Source organism: Ahaetulla prasina, chromosome 1 (genome assembly GCF_028640845.1).
Source record: "Ahaetulla prasina isolate Xishuangbanna chromosome 1, ASM2864084v1, whole genome shotgun sequence".
NCBI lineage: Eukaryota > Metazoa > Chordata > Lepidosauria > Squamata > Colubridae > Ahaetulla > Ahaetulla prasina.
This window is the reverse complement of record NC_080539.1, coordinates 200,994,429-201,019,389: the sequence shown is the minus strand read 5'-3', so window position 1 is coordinate 201,019,389 and position 24,961 is coordinate 200,994,429. Positions and strand designations below refer to the sequence as shown.

Below are 24,961 nucleotides of genomic sequence, written 5' to 3'. Positions count from 1 at the left end.
AAAATGATACAAACATATCATATAATCATCATACGATGACATTATTTTTCCAAAACTGACACTTGAGATACAATGAAGGCTAGGGTAAACATTTCCTACTAAATATACTCCTCTTTCTACTGCAAAATTTTCCTCCTTTTTATTTATGAATTATAATTCATAATCTCAGAAGCAGAAGAATAAATTTTATTCTTTGGAATGCTTATTTGTGGTATAATTCAAAGATAGTTATGCTAACATTTGATCAAGGAAATACATCCTTTAATCTCCTACATAAAACTGTTTGCTAATTGAGGAAGGTCAAATCCATTTTTAACTTCTCTTATGACTTCTTGATTCTAATGTTACAGTTCAGATTGATCAGACTTTTGTGATTGAAAATAAAAGTTTAGCCTTTGATTTAGTTAATTAGCGTTTCACAACTTGCAATAACTGCAAAAATGGAACCATTTTTAAATTAATTGCTTTACCTCCTTTGAAAATTGGCCTGACAAATTTGTTTATCATATATTCTGGTCAGTGTTATTTTTGTTTAATTTTCCAAACAATAGTGTAGGCAATTAAGAGGAATACTAAAGAGATAGTTTAAATTTATTAGTTAAAAGTAAAAGATAATAGTTTAATGTCATTTTAAGTTGTATAATTTTCATTATTTAATTTTTGTGTTGAAATAAGGAATGCTGCTAGTGACTTTTCTGAAGCAATGTTAAATGATATACTTCTGATTAAATACTGGATATTATCCAGTGTTTAATGTTAAACTCCTAGTTTTAAAAGCTGTTTGAATAATTTTAGTGTATATTTGAATACTAGTATATTTAATATTATTTTATAATTTGAAATCTTTGAGATCAGGGGAATGAATTAAATCTCATCCTACCCTTGACCCTTTGCAAGTATTTTAGAATTAATATCCTGTTTCCCCCAAAATAAGACATCCCCTGATAATAAGCCCAATCAGGCTTTTGAGTGCATGGCAATAAGGCTTATTTCAGGGTTCAAAAAAATAAAAGACAGAGTCTTATTTTTGGGGAAACACAGTATAATCAATAAGGAGATTACTTATATGCTTCTAAATAAATTTGTGGAGGAAGTAAGGTATAAGATATGATAACCGAGTGAACTTGTCAAATCAGATTCCAATCTGTCAGCAGTAGTGAGAAACGTTGGTTTTCCTTTCTCTTTGCAGCCCTTCCCATGCCCGTCCAGATCTGCTTTTAAGACTAGGGCTCCTGCAGTTTCTTTCTGAATGAAAGAGTTCTAGGAGAGTACTTTTAAAATAGGACTTGGCAATTTATGGTTTGTGAATTGGTTACAGCCCCAGGGCCTTTCCCGAATGAATACAGAAAAATATTAAAAAGTCCTTTATTTTTTGTATTTTAGTAAGGTTTAAAGCATCTATTTGACCTTTAAAATCCTCCTTAAATGTAGAAAAAAATACTATTTTTTTGGTATTATTTTTTGTAATACCATAATTTTCTGTACCTTCCAGGCAGGGCACAAAGGCAAGGACCCAAGCTGAGAAATGTTTCCTACTCCTATTTTAAAGACATACAGTAACTCCTGGTAGAAGTGCGAAAAATAGTATTTTATTATAAGATTACCATTAGCAAGAAATTATTCATGCCTTCATAGCTACTCTGAATATACAGATAGCTAAATCTAAGCAAGCAGCATTTCTTTCAATGAAGTATATGGCTATGGAAGAAAATGTTAACTGAACCAAATATTTATAATAGAAGCCCCATGCCTTGCTGAATATTCTGATAAGTGCCAGAGAATATTTGAAAGGAAAAGGCCTTAAAAATATAACAGGTAGTTATCATTCTAATAGTCTGTATCTGTATACCCTATATTCTCACTGAAAACCTAAGACCCTCCAAAAGGAAAAAAAATAATACTCTTATGAAAAATACTTTCAGCTTTCTGCTTAAGTTGTATTTTATAACTATAGAAGAAAGGCTCAATATATTTGATGCTTGCCATCCTGACAGGAAACTTGCTTTTCAAATATATGAACTGAGTAGTGTGTGGCCTCAGATTGATTCAGAGCCAATGTTTAAGAGGGACAGCCTCTATATTGTACTGTTGCCAGGTTCTCTCATGACTGAGATATATTTAGCTTGTCCAAGGCATAAAAAGTTAACCTAATCCTGAGTCTGATTGTCCTTGTGTTACTCTTTTATTTGTTTTCCCATTTTGTTGGCTCATCTATACTGTGTTAACCAGATACCTGTTCTGATGAAAATATTTAAATCATTCCAGACATTTGACTTCTTGGGAAATATTGGTGAGCAAAGCATCACTGCCACAAATACCAGCAAAAAATTGTGTCTTTCCAAGAAGGACTTACTTCAACTTTACTGCACCATTCGTGAACAAAAGGAAAGAATATTCAGAAAGAAGAATTATAGGGTTTGTATAAGAAAAATACATTGTACAGTTACACAGAAGTAGATATTAATGGATTGCATTGATGAAAACAGTCTTTCTCATTTTCAATTACCTTTGCTCACATTGTTTATATAATTTCACACTTTAATTTGATATCATTTAAGCATTTCTTAAATTTTATTTCATTTGTTTTTTAAAAAGTTATGCTGTTAATCCACTCTGAGCAGTTACAGTCCTACTATATATAAACAGGATTAAAGTTCACAGGATATAATTTTTAGGGCAGGTCTACATTTGTGGAAGCAAATACAGGATTTATAGTTCTTTGCTTACAACATAATTCTAGTTTGAGATCATTGATATTTATGAATGTGATATATTGTCCTATTCTTGAGATAATGATATAGTATGGCAGTATATACAGTGCCATGTAGCGTATTATCCCATACAATCAGTTAGCAATATATCTTGAGTAGGTTTGTCAACATTGTTGAAGCAGCCCTGTCATATGATGTTGGAGAACATGCTATGCTTCCTCCAGAGATGTATGTGAATGCATGTATATCTGTATTGCATCAGCGTAGCAGGACAGGGACTTAATAGTGGGCCTACCTGGGAGGCATTTAAAACCTGATTCGAAGTTCTGACAGTTCTGCCCCACAGTGACATGACTACACTTCAGATATTTGGCAACTGGGCTAAATTTACAACTATTTTAACTATTTCCCATAATCACATAACTGTGTTTTACAAGTTTTGCCAAAAAGTGAAGTTAAAGCATTGGTTCACTTAATGATCACTCCAAAAAAGTTCATAAACTCAGTTCAGTCACATGACCAACCTGCTTTACGAACATCACATGTTATAAACATGATGGGCAGGTTCTATTATGGTCTTAGCTCACAGACTACCTCTACTATTGATGCACTCTTCTGGTAGCAGGTCAGGGTGCAATCCACAACTCCTTTCAATATGTTGTCTGAGAATCTCATACTGGCTTATGAAAGAAATGAACTGCATAGTTTTAAAAGTTAATGCTTATTTACTACCTACTTTAACTCTCAAATTCATTTTTAATGCACTCTGAAGATTGGTTTAAGGTTGTTTATTCACTTTGGGGAATAAAAACAAAGACCATGTATAGTAAAGAGTTAAAATTATGGCCCCAAATGTGTGCCATTCCCTTTAACCAACAGATCTACTATTTAACTATTGTATCTTTTTTTATTAAGAGTTTTTATACCCTTTTCAAGGAAAGTCAAACACAGTTTGCGAAGTTTTGACTACTAAGTTCTATTTTGTACTTTCCATCCAATATGTTTAATTTTTGGAATTAAAATACTCTAAATAATCCTTAATATCCTTGTGTTATAAGGAAATAGTCAGGGCTGAGAGGCAGTATGATTAAAGTAAGGATTCTTTTAAAGGCCAGTATTGTACACAGGATTATATTGGCTTCTGCTAAATCCATTGGGACTAAGACTTGTGCAGAGGAAAATTATGAACAGTTTCAGAGCAATTAAATACTGGAATGACAGGCAGGATTGTGTCCTTGAAGTACAACCTTGTGTGAGAAAGCTAGCTAAAATTCCATATTTGTTTGTAGAATGATTGGAACAGTGAAAGGAAGGAGAGAAATAAAATATATTTTAACTACATATCTCTAATAATTGTATTTTCCATTTTGCATTATTTACTAGGTATTCTATGCAAGAAATGTATGATGTGGTAGCTGTTGTAAGTGAATACAAGAACTTTGTTCCTTGGTGTAAAAAATCAGACGTATTATCCAAACGTTCAGGATACTGCAAAGCTAAATTAGAAGTAGGATTTCCTCCTGTGTTGGAAAGATATACATCAGTTGTTACACTAGTCAGACCTCACTTGGTTAAGGTAATGCATATTTGTTGTTTTTATATGTAACTCCAAGAGTTGCCAGTAGTCAATAGAGGATCTTATCTAACCATAAGACCAAGAAATCTTGGGCTGGTTCTCCCTCTGATTACTCTTCTCCTTGTAAATCTGGATATAATTTATTGCTAGAGAAGATAGTTGGATATATGTAACTAACACTAAACTGGAAAAGGATGTAGAGGGAAAGCTCTAGAAGCAAGTGTGCTGTAAAGAGTAAGTGGTATACTAATTCAGTGTATATGTAGTTTGTTTATTTAAATTTTTTAAATGCCCAATAGTCAAAATTCTCGAAATGTTTTACACCAAAAAAAGAGAAAGAATATGATTTGAGTTACTACATATCCAATCCGATCAAATACTACATAAATGCACCATATAATCCAGGTAGCAGCAAAGGGATCTAACACTCCAAAACAATGTGAATTAATATGTTAAAATATAATTAAAATATGTTTTAAAAGCCTGTGAAAATAAAATGGTCTTCACTTGGTACTAAAATAACGTGAATGCCAGTTGAGTCTACCTGGGGAAACAACCTCAGAAATTGCCCTCCCTTGTGGAAACCCATCCTTCCTCTTTTGGTGGGGGATCTGGAGGGCCTCAGAAAATCTTAAGGTCCAATTTAGGTACATACTAGAGAAAGTGTTCCTTCAGATAATCAGATCCTAAGCCTTGAAGTCTTTAAAGGTCAAAGCCAGTATTTTGCATTGGATCCAGAAATATACTGAGTCAGTGTAGATGATGAAATATTGGCATAATATATTCATATCAACCAGTCGAGCAGTCTGGCCACTCTAATGTTGAACCAACTGAAGTTTCCAGACTGTTTTTGAAAGTAGCTCCACATACAGTGCATTGCAATAATCCAACCAAAGTTACCAGAGCATTGCGAGACTGTTTAGAAAAGGTCACAGTTGATAAATCAGCCAAAGCTGTTGAAAGGCACTCTGTTCAAGCCAGGCCACTTGGGCTTCTACAATGATAGATCAAGAATCACCTCCAAACTGCAAATATGCTCCTTTAGGGTGAATGTGGATCTCTCCAGGCCAGGCAGGACACCACCCAGCTGGACAGAATCATCATCATCAAATCTTGTCTGGATTGAGTCTGTTTATTGACTCTCATCCAGCCCAGTTATGATGAGGCAGAATGGTGATTTCCCAACACTAGTTGGACATTCAAGTAGGAGTAGACCGCCATAGTACAGTGCTACTATATCCCAGCTCAAATAACCTATCTAAGAGGATGCTGTAGTCAATAGCATTGAAAGCTTCTGTTTTATAGCCATGCCTGAAATGATTGAAACCTACCTAAAAATCAAATCCACCCAAGAAAACCTGAAGTTTTAAATCCCTTGAATTTGCAAGTAGACTTTATTTTTCTTATATGATGCTGGGTGGAAATGCCCTTTTAAACTCCCCTATACTGCTTGAAATTAAAGCCCAATGCTTGAATGAATTTTAATAGTAGTACTACTGCAAGCTTCTTGCAATAGCAATATAGACCATCCCATGGTGCTTTATAGCACTCTCTGGGCGGTTTACAGTGTCAACAGATTGCCCCCAACAATCTGGGTCATCATTTTACTGACTTCAGAAGAATAGAAGGCTCAGTCAACCTCTAGCCTGTGAGGATTGAACTGCAGACAGTGGGCAGAGTTAGCCTGCAACCGAATGGGACAATTTGTCATGCCAACTCGTCATGGGACAACCATTCAAATTAATTATTTAAAATAATTAAAATGTTATTTTAATTTTTGTCATTCATTTCATTCCTCCTTTTGCACCCCATTTTAATAATAATAATAATAATAATAATAATAATAATAATAATAATAATAATAATAATAATAATAATAATAATAATAATATCAGAGTTGGAAGGGACCTTGGAGGTCTTCTAGTCCAACCCCCAGGCAGGAAACCCTACACCATTTCAGACAAATGGCTATCCAACATTTTCTTTAAAATTTCCAGTGTTGGAGCATTTACAACTTCTGCAGGCAAGTTGTTCCACTGATTAATTGTTCTAACTGTCAGGAAATTTCTTCTTAGCTCTAGGTTGCTTCTCTCCTTGATTAGTTTCCACCCATTGCTTCTTGTCCTGCCTTCAGGTGCTTGGAGAATAGCTTGACTCCCTCTTCTTTGTGGCAACCCCTGAGATATTGGAACACTGCTATCATGTCTCCCCTAGTCCTTCTTTTCATTAAATTAGACATACCGAGTTCCTGCAACCGTTCTTCATATGTTTTAGCCTCTAGTCCCCTAATCATCTTTGTTGCTCTTCTCTGCACTCTTTCTAGAGTCTCAACATCCTTTTTACATTGTGGCGACCAAAACTGAATGCAATATTCCAAGTGTGGCCTTACCAAGGCATTATAAAGTGGTATTAACACTTCACGTGATCTTGATTCTATCCCTGTTTATGCAGCCCAGAACTGTGTTGGCTTTTCTGGCAGCTGCTGCACACTGCTGGCTCATATCTAAATGGTTGTCCACTAGGACTCCAAGATCCCTCTCACAGGTACTACTATTGAGCAAGGTACCACATATATGGTACGTGTGCATTTTGTTTTTTTGGCCTAAATGTAGAACCTTACTTTTTTCACTGTTGAATTTCATTTTGTTAGATAGTGTCCAATGTTCAAGTCAGTCAAGATCTTTCTGTATCTTGAGCCTATCTTCTGGAGTGTTGGCTATTCTTGCTAGCTTGGTGTCATCTGCAAATTTGATGAGTTCCCCATTTATCCCCTCGTCCAAGTCATTGATGAAGATGTTGAAGAGTACTGGGCCTAAAACAGAGCCTTGGGGTACTCCACTGCATACATCCCTCCATGTGTATGTAGTTCCATTGAGGACTACGCGTTGAGTGCGGTTGGTCAGCCAGTTACGAATCCATCTGGTGGTGGTGCTGTCTAACCCACATTTTTCTACTTTATCTAGTAGTAGGTTATGATCTACTTTATCAAATCCTTTACTGAAGTCCAAGTAAATTATATTGACAGCATTCCTCTGGTCCACTAATTTTGTCACTTTGTCAAAGAATGCAATAAGATTAGTCTGGCATGATCTGTTTTTGACAAACCCATGTTGGCTTTTGGTTATTATTTTGTTTGCTTCTAGGTGTTTGGTGATTCGTTGCTTGATTATCTTTTCCAGAATCTTCCCTGGTATTGAGGTCAGGCTGATAGGTCTGTAGCTTCCTGGATCTGTTTTTCTTTTTCTTTTTTGAAGATGGGAACTACATCAGCTGTTTTCCAGTCCTCTGGCAGTTCCCCTGTGCTCCAGGATCTTTGAAAGATATAGTTCAGTGGTTCTGAGATTTCGTCTGCCAGTTCCTTCAGAACCTTGGGGTTGTAATCCATCTGGTCCTGGTGATTTGAACTCGTCTAGGGTAGACAGGTGTTCACTTACCATTTTCTTCCCTATTTTAACTTGTGTTCCTAATCTGATTTTTGTGGTGCTGTTTTTGATAGGTTGGATTGTTTTTTCTTTTGTGTAAAGACAGATGCAAAAAATGAGTTAAGTAGATCTGCTTTCTCCCTGTTGCTTGTCACCTTCTTGCCACTTTCTCCCAGCAATGGGTCAATTGTTTCCTTGACTTTTTTCTTGTTTTTAACATGTTGGAAGAAGCTTTTTTTGTTATTTTTTACTTTTGTCGCTAGCCTTTGTTCATTGTGTGCCTTAGCTTTCCTCACTTCATCTTTACAGGCTCGGGCTATTTGCTGATATTCTGCCTTCATTATTTGCCCCTCTTTCCACTTTTTATATGTGTCCTTTTTCAATTTGTCAGATTGTTCTTTATGCATCCAAGGATCTTTAATGATTCTGTTCCATCATTTCTGATATTGGTGTAACTCTTATCCCATAGCGAGTTGGCCATGGAAAATTGGCTGTGGCGAGTTGCCCTAGACCTGCCTGCAATGCTGCATTCTAACCACTACTCCAGAATAGCTTTTGTTGTGCTGAGATCATGCCATTGCATAAAAGCCATTAAAGTCTACTGAATACAGATTAAAAAGAGCTAGTGTAATGGCAAGATACAATTAGGTTGCCCATTATTGAATGAAACATTCAAAACTACACTACTGCTCAGAATTGCTACCTACCGAAGTTATGCAAATATTTTACACTTAATTTTGCACTCTCATATCTTAAACTATAATTGTTGAGATTATGCAACAGTTGCTCTTAAAACTGTTCATTAAATATTACCAGGAGAACCTCATTTTATTTCTGCCAAGCCAATAAATTGCCCATAAAGTATAAATAATAATTATATAAAGGTTTTTTTAAAAAAAGCTATAAAGATCTGAATACTGATTCTTCAATTCTACAACTCTGAAGCTATCTAAAAGTGGCTTATAAGAAAGTAAACTTTTATCTTGTTTCCTAACTTGTCAATAAAAGCCTCCCCCCCACCCCCCATGTCATTTTCTGCTTGTATAGACTGGTATAATGACAGATACATTGCTGCATTATACCAGGTTGAACTAGTTCTATGTTTGGATTTCTATTGTCTGCTGAAATTGCCACTGCCTGCCTGGGATCATATCACTCCTATCTTAAGTACAAGTGCTAGGGGACTGAAGCTGGAAAATTCCTCCACCAGTTTTTTAGTACCCTTCTGTACTTGTTCAATATTTTCTATTTACCTCCAGGCTGTTTCTGTAATGCATATTTCAACTTCTTTTGAGTCACTGTGAAGATTAGGTTTTTCCCATAAAGTAATTGGTATAGTTGGGCCAACATGAAATATATTTTCCAAAATGTATGCTTCAGACTAAATAATTTTTAAAAAAGTCCCAGAGAGAAAAAATTAAAATGAACAAAGCAATTGCACGGATCTAAATTATACTTTTTAAGAAATTACCCATCTTCAAGTTGTTGATTATTTTGCCAATTGTTGGAGAAGTCTCTTTTACCTGAGAAAATACTTTTGTGTTTGCAGAAGTGAAAAAACACTGTTCTAAGAGAAAACTCATTTTGGAGTTTTTAAAATATTAATGTAATATTCCTTTCAATTTTGCTCCGTGCTGAAAAACATTTTTTTCTTGGTTACTGTGGTGATGATCATATAATACACAAAGTATAAAAATTAAGACATTTTAAAAGTATGGGGTTCATAGTTTTGAATGCAATATAAATTTACATAATTTTTTTCATAGGCATCATGTACAGATGGAAAATTATTTAATCATCTAGAAACTGTGTGGCGCTTTAGTCCAGGAATTCCTGGCTATCAAAGGACATGCACCTTGGATTTTTCAGTAAGTAGCAAAATTATCCTTCCAAGCTATTGAGACCAAAGAAAAATTATTCTTGAAACCATACCTGATTGCTGTATTGTCCAAATAAGTATTTTAAATTTGTATTTTATTGTGCATGGTACAGAAGTGGCTTCCTAGGATAGAAAGTGATGAGTCCAAAGTCATCCAGCTGGATTTGTGCCTAAGGCAGGACTATTAACTCATGATCTCCCAGTTTCTGGCTTAGTACTTTAACCACTCTGCCAGACAGGCTTTGCATAGTTTGCTTTTAATTATGATTGCAAAATTACTTTTGTGAGCCATAATTTTTAGTTGCAGCAATCCAACTTCAATGAATTTGTTTTTAAGCAACGAAGAATGCTCATTTCCAAGCAATTTGTAATGTGCATGGAATAAATTATTACTAGCACTATCTTGTTTCCCCGAAAATAAGACATCCCGATAATAAGCCCAATTGCGTTAAAATAAGCCTCCCCCTGAAAATAAACCCTCCCCGAAAATATTTAAACGCAGAGCTGGAAATCAGGTAACACGGCAAGAGAAGCCCCATCTTGCTCCACGTGCCCCAAAATAAGACCTCTCCAAAAATGAGGCCAAGCACTTATTTCGGGGTTTAAAAAAGTATAAGTCAGTCTTATTTTTGGGGAAACGGTAGTAATTTCATTATCATTTCAATATTTTTATAGCATTTCATTCAAATACAGCTTTGCTTTAGGTATTTTCAGGGTTTTTTTTCTGAATACAGGTAGTTCTGTTAATTGGGACCATGACCATCGCTAAGTATATGTGAAATAATTTGGCTATACCACTTAGTGATGGCACTTGATTGCCATCATTAAGCAAATCCTGCACTATCATTAAGAGTGATGTCACATGGTTGTCATTTGCGACCTGCCAGCTTCCCCATTGATTTTGCTTGTTGGAAGCTTGCAATGAAGATTGCAAATGGCAATATTGCAGGACTCATTCAGTGCCATTGTAAATTCAAATGGTCACTCAATGAGTTGGTCATTAAGCAAGGATTAACTTGGCTTTTTTTGTACCTTTAATGTTGTTGTATTGAACAGGAAATTGTCAGAGCTGGCCAAATTGCCTATTATTGACAAATGTTAGTCTTTTAGAATATAGAAGACTAGTAAAATGTATCAGTGGACCAGTGTATTTATTTATTTAAATATAATTATTTAGCCTTCTTATATGGAGATATATTTCTTGGTTAGGTATTTAACTGTGCAGCATGTTTGATTCTAAAGAGAAAGGGGTCCTTAGAAGTGACCATATATAGGCATGCACATGATACCTGTTGGCACTTCCTTAGATTAAACGGTATTTAGGATTGGACTGCAAGACAGCTGTGTAATCCTAGAAAACACAGTTGCTTTCAGTTACAGACATGAGCTTTGGAATGCCCCCACTGTGCCCAAAGGACCATGAAGCACTTTGAATTGGAAATCCATAGAACATAGCAAACCTAGAATGATTATGTGGGGGAATCCAGACAAAAGACAAAGGAACTAAGAAAACATTGTATTGTGTGCAGATTGCAGAGCACTATGTAACTGGGAAGTAAACCAATTAATGTCACTTTGTTGTAAATCCTGTAATACTGATTTTGTCTGTTGAGAACTACCACACAACCTGAATGGCAGTTAAGATTAATGAAGACAAAATGATTCATGGTTAGAAATCTAAAATCTATAATTAGATTAATTAATGTCCAAATTTTCTTATCTTTTAACTAGCCACTATTTCCCAATATGGTTAGATTTAACATAAAAACAACTGCCTATTCATCTGAATCATTAGGGGGTGAGTGATAATTTGTTTTCCTTTTCAGATTTCTTTTGAGTTTCGCTCCCTTCTGCATTCTCAGCTTGCCACATTGTTCTTTGATGAAGTTGTTAAACAGATGGTAGCTGCATTTGAAAGAAGAGCAGGCAAGCTCTATGGTCCAGAAACTAGTATACCTCGAGAGTTAATGCTTCATGAAGTGCATCATACATAAAGTAGTTTTGAAATTTCTTGGACACCATCTTTACATGAGATGTTTCTCTCATGTTGGCTTCCAATTGTATGGGGCATTTTTTGCCAATTATGTATAATACTAGTGTATAAAACATGCGTGTAAGATGCAGGTGTACATAGAAACTTCAGTCAAGTGCAATTCTAAGGTGCTGGTAAGTTCACTGAGTGGCAGCTACATTTACAATGGCCTCCCCTCATTTTTTCAACACGTATAAAACTCAGCACTGTTACCAGTTCTATAGCCTTATTTTGACAATGTTTAATATTTACTATTGAAATCAAGTTTAAGTTATTTTAAATGCATATTTATTTTTAGTATTCTAAACTAGCAGTGTGCAGTTCTGAAAACAAAGTTTGTTTTTGTAGTGCATAAACTTTGGTAGCAAATTTAATATGCAGTATTTTAGTAAGTTGTATAAATCCTACAGAAAGGGCTCAGCTTCATCAGTACATTATTTAATACGGTACTGTAGTATACTGTTGTAAGATTCCAACAGGCAACTACCTATACTGGGGGTCTTCTATGAATAATCATGAACTCTAGCTTTAAAAATGTTCCAGTTAATGACAAACCATAATGCCTGGGGGTTTATGGCTTTCTTCTACCAGCAGAACTGACAGTGCTAACAAAGCACATTCCCTACCTTCCTCCATAGTTCTCTCCATCTGCCTTAGAAAGTTGGAAAACAAATTAGGAATAAACAGGAAAAAGGATACTGTTTGCCAGAGTTGGCTTCTGTAACTTTGGCATTAACTATATGTAAATATAGTTTAAGTTAAAACAGTATATTTGAATTTAACATCTTTATGTTATATATTGCTGCACTTACCATTTGCAATAGTTTGATGATTCTAGCTAGATTCATAAACATACTATTTGCCCTGACTATTTTGATACTATGCACTCCTCTCATTTTCATAAATGTGAGGGTACTGTAATTGTGGTCAGCTGTATTCCTTACTACAAACTACTTCACAATGGTCATAAGTCCCATTATCAAGTTAGCTCTGGACCCTTAATCATGAAAAATGGTTACTGAGGCAAGAAAAGTTTGTAGATCAAATTGAAGTACAGCTAGATTCTAAATTGCTTCAGTGCAGTTCTAATTTCAGTCACAAAAATGTTACTAAAACTTTTTTGTATTAGGAAGGCAGCTCAATCATCGTGCTTTCTGTTTTTATGTATTTAAAGAAAAATAATAATTTTATGTGAAAGTTTTAACTTTTGAGGAATAACTTTTTTTTCCTTGAGAAATAAGACTTTAATAATTGGTTACTGTAACTGGCTCTGAAATCCAAAAAATATTGTCCTGGAAAATTTAGTACTTGGGATGAACAGATTATGTTGTGAATAAGTTAATACATACCATACCTTAGAGCAATTGTTTTATTACATAAAGTTGTCACATAATTGTATATTTGTCTACTTTGTACACAATTTTATTCAGTCTTGCACACAATGGCTTCTGCATTTTTTAGTAACAGCAGGCACCAATAAAGTCTTATTTAGCAGAATTGCAAGTGCTTCAACTGGTTTTAAATTCAGAGCACAAGATTGGTATATGGATCTGCACCCAATATCAGGAATGTACAAATGTCTTTATTCAAAGTACAAAATAAATTATCTGTAGGCATGGACAATGACTGTAAATAATCATACAACTGAAATCCAGTAACAATGTTACAGTGATTTTCTTTTTTTTTAAACACAGACCCTTTCTCTGCAGTCACTATCCACCCTTTCTGACTCTGACCCAAGGTTCTCTTACAACTATCAGGTCATGCATTGTAGTTCATGATACGCATCCATGTAGCCTAGGCTTTAGAACATGCCACCTCCCATTCCTCCACCCATTCCTCCCATAGCAGCAGCAGCATCCTTCTCTTCTTTGGGGATTTCAGTTACAACTGCTTCAGCTGTAGATAAAAGGGAAGCTACTCCTGCAGCATCCATCAGCGCTGTTCTCACAACCTATGAATGGATTAAGAGTATTCTGTAAAAGATTGAAACACTATCTAAGAGGGCTATCACAGAATTATTAAAAAAAAATCGGTATTTACCTTTGTTGGGTCAATAATGCCTTTTTCTATCATATTCACGAAGTCACCAAGCATTGCATCATAACCAACATCAGGTGGGCTTTGCATGATTTTCTCAACTATCAGCGATCCTTCAACTCCTGCATTCTTGGCAATAGTCATAGCTGGAATTTTCAGTGTTCTTTTTACAATCTCTATGCCTATAATGAATGAGTTCTGGTTATTATAAAAACAGAGCTACACTAATTTCACTGCTGCTGATGGAACCAACATTGGCCATTATTCAGATACATTGCCTATCTTTCAAAATGAAGACTTCCGGGTATAAAATTTCCAGTCTGACTCTGGAAGTTAATTTTATGAAGTCGTTTCATCTATTTTCCAGCTCTCAACAAGCTCTGGATAGTTGGGAGTAAATTTCCAAAGGTAACAAAAGATAGCTACACCGGGGAGAAAAGAGTGCACTATAGGAAAATTTGGAAGTTACTTAAAATGTAAGTGTCCAAGTAAGTGCTATAGTAACTGGTATTAACTTACCAGTTTTCTGATCTTCATTGACTGGAGTCAAAGCATCCAGTGCTGGAATACAACGGAGCAATGCACAGCCACCACCTAGGACTATGCCTTCTTCTACAGCAGCACGAGTGGCATTCAGGGCATCAGTGACTCTGTCTTTCTTCTCGTTAACTTCAACATCACTTGTTCCTCCAACCTAAGAAAAATCCCTAGTTATTAAGTTCTTACAGGTTGTCATTGACATACAACTGTAATGGAGCCTGCCCATTATGGTAGTTTTGTTAACAATCTAAGTGGTCAGTCACCTAATACAATTTTACATTTTTTGTGGTGGTCATTAAGCCAACCAAGGGTTTGTTATGGTGTGGCTTTGCGCAGAAAATGAGAAGTGCCAGTTTTCAGCAAAGCAGTGGTAAGACAGTAATGCAACTGCTGTGGTGGCACAGTGGTTAGAACACAGTGCTGCAGGCTACTTCTGCTGATTGCCGGCTGCCAGCAGTTTGGCAATTTGATTCTGACTGGCTCAAGTTTGACTGAGCATCCTTCCAAGGTCAGTGAAATGAGGACCCAGATTGCTGAGGGCAATATGCTGACACTAAACCGCTTAGAGAGAGCTGTAAAGCACTGTGAAGCAGCATATAAGTCTAAGTGCTATTGCTACGTTGCAAATGGCCATGTTACCGAGTGCCCAAAGTCCAATCACATGACCACAAAGAAGGCCTGATGGGTGGAACCTTGAATCTAGGTCACCAGTCCCCTATTTTGGGCTGGTTGTAACAGGTTGCTAAATGACTGCTCTTAAGTTGAGGACTACCTGTACTTAGAAGTTATCTGCAAAATCATGAAATCTGAATTGAGTCTGGGAAAGGCAACTTCTCTTGTATGATTGGAATGCTGCTTTTCAAGAAATAAATGTCACAGCTCCCTGACATAAAAAACCCTAATTATACTAATTTTCAGTTCTGTGGTATGCTTACTGTAAGTATCCTACTACCTTTACTGCTTAAGAAACTCCCACCTTCTCCAGTTTTAAGAGATGTCTCAGGCCATAAATGAATATTCATTGAATGAATCATTGCTGTCATGAATCACATTGGAGGAAAGTATGAAGTCTTCCTGTATGTTGTTATGTTTTCACAACAGCCACTTTTAACAAATTCTTTAATCAACTATGTCCAACCCAGCGTCTTCTGGATATGATGGATTACTATCCCTATCTTAACCAGGTAAATTTTAATTCAGGTTATAGTTAATACTGTACCTCATGGATCTTACACGAGACTGTAATGTTAATCAAATCCCAAACATATTGAAGCCATTTATACTACCTACTATTGATTTATTAAATTTGCATGTGCCCAGCTAAGAAAACATTAAGTAGGCCAAATTAATATAAAAAGATGAAATTACATTAACTTGATTTTACCCAGACAGAAAACTCGACAGTATACCTACTTTTAATACAGCTACTCCATCAGAAAGCTTAGCCAGGCGCTCATTTAGCTTCTCTTTTTCATATTCACTTGTTGTGGTTTCCAGTTGTTCAATTATTTCCTGAATCCGTTTTTCAATCTGAGTCTTATCACCTTTTCCTTTAAGCAATAAGCAGTCATCTTTGGTTACAATGACTTCTCCAACTTTACCAAAGTCATGAGGCTGAACATCTTCCAGATTTATAGTTAAACCTTCCTCCCCAAACACCTGAAATAGGTTATATTGAACAAAGTTTTTTGTTACCAGTTGCAATTTTACAAATGTTTAATAATCACTACTAAACAATCCCTCTTTATTTGCTTCATTGCTCCTATCTAAAAGTTTCTCCCAAATTAAAAACACTTAGTAAATGTCATATGAAGTAACCATTTACAGCCCAGGCACTTCAACAGTGTAAAATTTTCAATCTATATAGTTCAGATAAAATTATGTTTCCTGCTTGCACATTCAGGAACCTGTGCAGGCTTCAATGTTCTCAATTCAGAGTTGCACCAGAGCACACACTCGCTCCTGCTTCACAGCATTGAAAGCCATTTGCTTCCAAAGAAGATAATGGGGTTTTGTTTGTTTTTTGGGTGCTTTCAAGTCAGTGTTGACTCCTGGCTACTGCCTGGACAAAACCCTGCAGTTTTCTAGCAAGATTTTTAGGAAGAGTTTGCTCTTGCTCTTTTGTTGGGACTGTGAGCGACTAACTGGCCCAAAGTCATCCACTTGGCTTGTGTAAGAGAGAACAAGAACTCAGTCTTCTGGTTTCTACGCTGATGCTTTTAAACCCCTCCACCCACCAAACCTGTTCTCTATTAGGTAAGGTAAAGGTTCCCCTCGTACATACGTGCTAGTCGTTCCCGAATCTAGGGGGCGGTGCTCATCTCCATTTCAAAGCTGAAGATCCAGCACTGTCAGAAGACGTCTCTGTGGTCATGTGGCCGGCATGACTCGACGCCAAAGGCGCACGGAACGCTGTTACCCTCCCACCAAAGGTGGTCCCTATTTTTCTACTTGCATTTTTTACGTGCTTTCGAACTGCTAGGTTGGCAGAAACTGGGACAAGTAACGGGAGCTTACCCTATTATGGGGCACTAGGGATTCGAACCACTGAACTGCTGACCTTTCGATCGACAAGCTCAGCGTCTTATCCATTAAGCCACTGTGTCCCTCTATTAGATAGCTGACCTTAAAATAGTGGGGCCCATTATACCATTGCATGAATGCAAAACTGAGCACCCGTGATTTAAATCCCAACACCCTCTACAAGTACATGTCCTTGTAGTCCTTGACTTATGACTACAATTGAGTTCAAAATTTCCATTGCTAAGCAAGGTAGTTGTGTGTTTTGTCCAATTTTGCAACCTTTCTTGCCACAGTTGTTAAGTTAGTAACATATTAAGTGAATCTGGCTTCCCCACTGACTTTGTCAGAGGACCGCAAAAGCGGATCACATGACCCCAGGACACAGTAACTGTCTTAAATACATGCCAATGTCAAGCATCTGAATTTTGATCACATGACCAGGGCATGCTACAACAATCGTAACGTGAAGAATGGTCGTCAGTTACTTTTTTCAGTACCGTTGTAACTCTGAACAGTCATTGAGTGAATGGTTGTAAGTTGAAGCCTATCTGCAGTATATTCATACCTCTAGTCTGCTTTGGCATAAAACACATTCCCAAATTCTCCATTGATATAAATAAGGATCAAATATTACAACAAGTCAAATATATAATAAAAGTAGGTTAGAATCCTACAGCTCTAGATATAATACAAAATTGACAGACGTCAATTTTGCATTAAAGCTGCCTATTTTCTGTGGCTTAAGAATCTTTTCATTTCTTTTTAGGTTTTACTTACAGCACCACCAGTAGCAACTGCCATATCTTTAAGTTGATTTTTTCTATTGTCGCCAAACCCAGGTGCTTTTACTGCAACAACCTGCAGGCCAACCTTCAATCTGAGAAAGAAAATCAGTAAGCAGTGTGCACTTTAAATCTGAAATCTTTTTAATACTTCTTAGTCCAAGATACCTCACGTACACTTTTAATTAGATCTTATTTTAATATGACAATTTAACTGAAACAATTAGACGTTATTTACAGATCAAAATAACCTCTGATATAAACTGCATTCCTGATTTCCAGTAAAGATTCAGTTTGCCCTCCTGAGAATGTCTTTAGGCCAATTCTTAACCTTTTTGCCCTATGGACCCAAGTCTGGGGAAACCTACAGACCATTTTTCAAAATGTATTTAAAGTAAATTACATAATATTACCAATTATTCTGAAATACCTTTATCAAAATATTAAAAAGTAACAAGAATATAACAAAGTAATCAAATGTGCTTTGATTGAAATTAATCATAAAATTATTCTTAAGGATATAATTGTGAGATTTATTGAAGTTAACAAACATCTTAGGAATTACTTTAGATACAGAAATCATTTATTTGTATCCAGTTTTATCACTTTTATAAATAACTCAAAGCAGCAAACACATCCAACACACCTTCCTCCACCTCCTGCTTATTTTCCCCACAACAATCCTGTGAGGTGAGTTGGGCCAAAATCGTTTAATGTATAGCTAAATTTAAGGTAAAAATTGGTGAAGATAGAAGTTGTAATTTTTCCCACATTTGCAGACTCAGGTTAAAAACCTGTGCTTTAAATGAATACAAATTTTGTTTAATTACAGATTGCCTTAAGTTTGCAGCATTAGTTTCAACTGCAACAAGCTAATCTTTCATTTTTTTGCTTGGTAATACCAAAATCGTTACTTCTATACAGTTATCTTTACAGCTGCTATATTAACAAGTTATTTAACTGTATTGTTAAAGTAAGTACAGAATTGTTTGATAATTCCTACCACTAATAATCAAGAACAAGGTTTCCCTCCTTGTCAGACAATAAAGTTTATCCTGGGGTGCTGTTCTACTACTGCAGGATAAAGTAAATATCATGTATGAACATTCTCATTTAGCACTTTGCTCTGTCACCCTATTTTTTTTCCAAAATCTGCTCCCATGTGCCAAAAAATACCCTTTCTGTTCCAGCTTCCACTAACACAAACATATCACAAATTCTTTTTCAACCGAGACGACTTCTTTTCTTAAAACTGATTGTATGAATGCAGCTTCTTTTATTGAAAATATTTTGGAAAAAGTGCATTTTAAAAAAAGATATTTATATTAAACCTACCTGTTTAGTACAAGTGTGCTGAGGGCTTCTCCATCTACATCTTCAGCAATAATGACTAAAGGCTTACGATGATTATTTGCAATTTCAAGAGCTGGCACTATGGATTGAACACTGGAAATCTTCTTTTCACTGATTAAGAGATAAGCATCTTGGAATTCACATTTCTGTCCTGCAGAGGAACATAATAAGAGCAGTGGCAACACATCTGAAGTCTGCAAGATGCCCTTCAGTGGCAATTGCAAAACATGCACATTCAAATTCCATGCAAAGATGGAGCCACAAAGCTATCTTAATTTTTAGCTGAAAGAAAATTTCCATTATGGCACCCTGTAAAAGTGCTTGGATCACAATTACTACAATAGTTGTTATTGTTGCATGTATAGTCACCTAGATGTTTAGACCGCATTCAGCATTTTTGTCCATGTATTGAGTCCTTTCCAATGACCTGGCATAGGCAGATATTGTTTAATAATATTAAAGGCTTAATTTGCAAATGTAAACTGTTCCAAAAAGCTGCCTTTGGTACTGCCTTTCCTTTCTTTTGCCAGTTATTCTACTTTTATTTGCAGGCTTTGTATTTTCTCCATTTTTTTCTCTTCTGCTATCTCCAAGTACTGCCATGCCCAGTTTCCGGACTTTTTTTTTTTAAATCTGTCTTGACAGAATTGTTAAATGTGGAATGTTGTATGGCACATACTTGTCTGTCTGAATTCTAAATATTTTAGTTTCTTCATTTCGTATTATTTTGTTTATTATGTGTGGGCAATCTATAGTTAGATTAACAGTTTAAGACTGGTAAAAACTTAATAATAATAATAATAATAATAATAATAATAATAATAATAATAATAATAATAATAATAATAATAATAGTAATAATAGTGAAATGCATAGTTAAAATAGAAAAAATTTTTAAAAATGAAAAGCTACATTTAGAGTATAAGACAGAAGAGTACATTTTAACTATATACAATGTAACCATTTAGCAGATTCCTTAGGATGCTTGAATACAAAAATATATGAATAGGTCCAGGGAAAGTCATGAATTAGTTTATTCCTATCATTAAAACAAAAAGACTGATGGATCGGAGCAAGACATTAATGGCATCTTACCTTTGGCTGTATTAATGAAGTACGGAGAGATGTAGCCTCTATCAAACTTCATACCTTCAATAATTTCCAACTCATCGTTCAAAGTTTTTCCATCCTATTTTTTGAAAGATTTGGAAAAGTAACTAGTATGGTTGGAAGTCACAAGATTGCTCTTTCAGCTAACAGTCAATTTTCACCGAGTAAGAGGAAAATGCTCAATTTGTAGTAATTGTACCAAGCCCAGCTTAATTTTGGGACATAACACGTGCATCTTATTCCCCAACCTAAATCTTCTATTAACAATTTCTATGAAGGATCCTAAACATACTTCAAATTTCATTAGATGCTCTCAGTAAGTCTTAAAATGCTATCATAAAACAAACCAAAATAATTCAAGGAACACAGGACTGTACTTGTGCAACCCTTACCTTCACTGTAATAACCCCTTTCCGTCCAACCTTCTTCATGGCATCGGAGATTATGTTACCAATTTCTTTATCCCCATTTGCTGATATTGTGGCAACCTGCACATAGACAAATTATATATCACATTCTCTAGGAAATTAAACTAAAATCTCATTTTAAAGAGTTGGTAACATGACATCACACCACACATTTAAAGAGTATGTTCCGAAATTAGGAGGTTTTATTAGGCCTATTAAACGGTGTAGCCTAAATAATATATTCATTTTTCAAAGCATGTTGGACAACAGAATCAGTTGCTTAAGGTTGAGATGTCATTACCTGAGCTATTTCTTCTGGTGTTGTGACTGGCTTGGATAATTTCTTCAATTCATTAATTACAGCCTCCACAGCAAGCATCACACCTGAAAAGCAAAAAATATTCATTTAAATAATCCATGGATTTAACAGTAAATGGGTATTTAAGAGGTATTGTCCTCACATTCTCCCCATATCAAAGTTATTGTGGTAAAATCTCCCTCTACACATACACACAATTTTGTCTCAAGTAAATAGACACCAGTCTATTACTATGATGACCATGTTCAAATCTGCTATGCCTCTCAAGAAATAGTATGAGGAAGCTGAGGTAAACTTTATTTTGCACTTTCCCATTCAACATTATCCAGCACTGTAATAGTGAAGGGAAAATGGACATAAGTCATTTAAGACAATTGGAGTCCTAAATGACTCCAGGAGTTTAGAACAGTGCTGTATTAAAAGTTGAGAAATTTAAATCAGAACCTCATACTCTTTATAACCAGCATGTAAATATTTGTGTTTATATGACTCCAAGTGACCTAGCTACAGTTAAGATTACAATCCACACAATATGAAAATATAGAGAACACTTTTATCTATCAAAATAACACCATGCAGAAATCAATATATGTCTCACTCTTCCTTGGTAATTATAGATGCACTAACAAAAATGGCCCATTTGAAAATACTTAAAAAATCAGGTTTGAATAAGTCTGACAACACCTTCTTTTACCAAACTCACATCAGAAAGTAAGTTAGTGTTACCTCTTCTAATTTCCACTGGATTTGCTCCTTTACTGATCTTTTCAAATCCTTCCTTGGCAATTGAACGTGCCAGTACCGTTGCAGTAGTTGTACCATCTCCTGCCTCTTCATTGGTGTTGTTGGCAACATCTTGAACTAGTTTTGCTCCAATGTTTTTGTATTTATCCTTCAAGTCAATTGCCTTGGCTACTGTCACACCATCTTTTGTCACCTTTGGGCTCCCCCAACTCTGTTCAATAATTACTGTTCTTCCCTGAAATAACATATAAAGTTAAAACATTGGCCTGGAGAGCTTATATCAAATTTAGGTTCCATTCAGATCGCTTAATAAGTAGACAATATTTTTACAGCAATTAATTTATTAGTTTAAATGCTATTAAAACATACCAGAAAGGCATCATAATTAATTATGTGTTACTGCAGAATATGAAATAAAACATATTTGGAGCCTCCAAGTAAACAAGAGCTGAAAACATGCCAGCAGTGCTAAATGTGAATAATCAGAAATGAAGCATGCTTGTCCACATATCCATTAAAGTACATACATTGGGAAAAAGTTATGCATGAACACAATTATGCATCTGCAAACAGTGTACAAAAACCACCTGGCATACAATAGGAGACATATACAAGGAGATATGCAATACAATCATGCTATTAAATTTTGCATTTGTTTAAGAGTATTTTTATTCAAAATTTGTATTCACTTGAAAACCTTATGTAAAAATGGTGACAAAAATTGAGTCCGGTCACACACAATTCCAGGCTCCGTTGTGGTCATTAAGTCGAGGGCTACCTGTATATATTACTGTCTGTACAACTGTATAGTTGGGCCTGATGTTGATATTATAATCTACTTGCATTAGACTAGGGCAACTTTTACTGACCTCATACTTGGCTATAAATTCAGAATTTCACTAGTTTTTTTAAGCTCATCTGATTAATTTGATATCAAGAGTGGTCAATTTATAGGGAATGTTGCATATGCTTGCTTGACAGTATGGTCTAACATGCCACAGGGAAGTAAATGTCGAAACATTTTATAGAAAAATTTAAATTAAAATTTAACTGGTACTTAAGGTAACAGCGTTCCGTGTGCCTTTGGCGTTGAGTCATGCCGGCCACATGACCACGGAGACGTCTTCGGACAGCACTGGCTCTTCGGCTTTGAAACAGAGATGAGCACCGCCCCCTAGAGTCAGCAACGACTAGCACGTATGTGTGAGGGGAACCTTTACCTTTACTAAAAATTAAATGTCCAGGGATTTCCACATAATGCATTTTATTTTCCTGCTGAAATTATGTCACTTCAGATAAATCAATTTTGCTCTTCATCAAATCAAGACATTTCACAAGTAAATATCCACATAGTGTTGGACTTATTTGTTCCAATACCTTTGGTCCCATAGTGACAGCTACAGCATCGGCTAGAAGATCTACTCCCTGCAACATAAGAGCTCTGGCATCTGCTCCAAATTTCACATCTTTTGCATAGGCTCTTGTAAGGTGTGGGGCCAGGACTCTGGATACCGGCCGTAGTTGACGTAGCACTGATGGTAAACGCAGCATTTCTATAAAGAAAAAATTGAAAAATGCAAATCAGTATCAACATAATCAAAAATGGAAACAAATCATAATCATGCCTATTATATGCCAAAATAATCTTTCCTAAACTAATGTGCAACAGATATGCTGGGCCAGAAATCCCAAATGGTTTAGAAGAGTTGCGAAATATGGTAAGTCTATGAGCAGTGACTTGCTACAACTCATCAAAATAGGATTGCCTTTTTAAAATGGCAAATTATAGAACTAGCTATACTTCTATAGCATGATCAATCACTACAGTAAAAGGGTACCTATGCCAAATTCAATGCCCTTGAATTCAACTCACAGGCTGAATTCCCATGAAAAGGGATCAGAAGTTGGTTTACAACTTTTTAAAGGATTGTTTATTTATATCCCAAGTTTATTTTTTTATAAATAGCTCAATGCAGTGAACATGCAGTTTTTGTCTTATTTTCCCCAGAACTTGTGAGGTGTGCTGGGTTGAGAGAAATGACTGGCTCAAAGTCACCCAGCCAGATTTCATGTCTAAGGCTGGACTCAATCTAGTTTCTAGCCTGATGCCTTAACCACTAGAACAGTTCAGGATTATTATTTTTTTGTTTTCTATTATATGAATATTTTGTGTTTGAAACACCAGCAACCATTTTGTGAGAGTGCTCATAAACATCCCTCAAAATGCCAAATCTAATGCAAAAACGTTGATAATCTGCTTTAAACTGTAATAATATACAACAGTCGCAGCCTATCAGAATTCATTTTTTAAAATAAATACACGAATAAACGATACAGATATCGTTTATACCTCCCCTCCCATTTCATCTTGGAGCAAAATCCACTGGGAAACAGGCTTAAGATGGTATCTTTGGATTGGTATCAATTTAAAAAAGAACATCAAAGCATGAAAGGCAGCTTCTCAGCCACTATCATTAGAAAAAACGCAAGGGGGAGAAACGAAAGAAAAGAGGGCGAAGGAAAGAAGAGAGTAAAGTCTACTAACAAGAAGTCAAGCGTTTCTTTTGGACCTCACACGTGCTTCATTCATTTACCAGGTCGGAGGACAAGGTCAAAAGAGCAGGAGCGCCCCCTGGCACTCGGACAGCGGTACTACAGCCAGTAAAACTTGCAGCTCACCAATCCTTTTGAACTAAACTCGTGGGGGCGTCAGAAGACTCCCCCCTCCCTTATCTTCACGGGTGTGTGTTGTGTGTGAAGGGCCAAGCATAGTAACTGCAGGCCGCTAACTTGAGATCCACCGTCTCTAAGATTTGGCCGGGCTGCGTTAAGTCTCCTAGAACCATTAACCCTGACGCCCTCCAGCAGCGAAGGACTGCCACCACCGCGTGGATCCGCTGGAAGCCGTTACCCAGCCCCACCGCCTGCGGACACCAGGCCGGTCGGAGAAAGGCCAAGGCCGTCTCCATTGATCGCAATGCAACCAATATTTCGCCGGGAGAAAGACTTCCACGCACCAAGACTCACGATCGCCCCCCAGATCAGCCTGACCCGCAATCTAGCCACCCCCGGTCCGCTCTTCCGCAGCCCTTGAACTGACGGAATCACCTCCCGGCCTTTCCAACCGCTTGGATGCCTTGGACTACAAATCCCATCTTTTCGAAGCACACCCAAATGTGGCGGGGGGGGTGTCGAAAGGGGCAACGGGGCAGCGCTTCCGCAGGGTGATGGCAGGCAGGAGCTGGGCCATTCCCTCCAAGCAGGAGAGGAGCACGTGAACGAAGCACCGATTCTCACATCCATCATGCCTTGGGCTTCCCCGCAGGCCACCCGTCCCCCTCCCGGATCGGGAGCCCCGCTTTACCTGTGGTGGGCGCAGGCAACAGGCGAGATACCGCAGCACGAACAAGGCGGCTCCTCTTGACCACTCGCGGGGGCTGGAAGCAGCGCGGCGCTCTCACCTCCTTCGCACTGCCCCACCTCCTTTCCCACGTGAAAGGTTGGCGCGGGAGGGCGCCCGGGA

General features: G+C 36.6%; 2 protein-coding genes across 4 annotated transcripts in view; one reads left to right on the top strand and one right to left on the bottom strand.

Moving 5' to 3' along the window:
- Positions 1-13,123, top strand: part of COQ10B (coenzyme Q10B) — a 22,700-nt gene extending 9,577 nt beyond the window's left edge. For all 3 annotated transcript variants that reach the window (XM_058188052.1, XM_058188039.1, XM_058188046.1), the window contains 4 exons: positions 2,266-2,415; positions 4,095-4,287; positions 9,476-9,577; positions 11,415-13,123. In XM_058188052.1, coding sequence (XP_058044035.1) covers positions 2,266-2,415; positions 4,095-4,287; positions 9,476-9,577; positions 11,415-11,582 — 613 coding nt within the window. In that variant the 3' untranslated portion in view covers positions 11,583-13,123. The remainder of the gene's footprint in view (positions 1-2,265; positions 2,416-4,094; positions 4,288-9,475; positions 9,578-11,414) is intronic.
- HSPD1 (heat shock protein family D (Hsp60) member 1) lies at positions 12,976-24,961 on the bottom strand. The gene is made up of 12 exons (XM_058187987.1): positions 24,803-24,961; positions 22,816-22,991; positions 21,421-21,673; positions 20,677-20,759; positions 20,361-20,456; positions 19,954-20,047; positions 18,841-19,009; positions 17,501-17,600; positions 15,614-15,859; positions 14,180-14,354; positions 13,664-13,842; positions 12,976-13,574 (listed from the first exon to the last, which is right to left on the bottom strand). Exons 2-12 carry the CDS (start codon positions 22,987-22,989, stop codon positions 13,425-13,427), a joined length of 1,719 nt encoding a protein of 572 aa, XP_058043970.1. The 5' UTR covers positions 22,990-22,991; positions 24,803-24,961; the 3' UTR covers positions 12,976-13,424.

What these genes read in the sequence shown, in the direction of transcription:
- HSPD1 (XM_058187987.1), bottom strand. Translation starts at nt 22,989, where the DNA reads ATGCTGCGTTTACCATCAGTGCTACGTCAACTACGGCCGGTATCCAGA. An exon ending in CACCAGAAGAAATAGCTCAG is followed by an intron (nt 20,457 to 20,676) that starts GTAATGACATCT and finishes GTCTATGTGCAG; the next exon opens with GTTGCCACAATATCAGCAAA. An exon ending in AGCACACTTGTACTAAACAG is followed by an intron (nt 17,601 to 18,840) that starts GTAGGTTTAATA and finishes TTTCTTTCTCAG; the next exon opens with ATTGAAGGTTGGCCTGCAGG.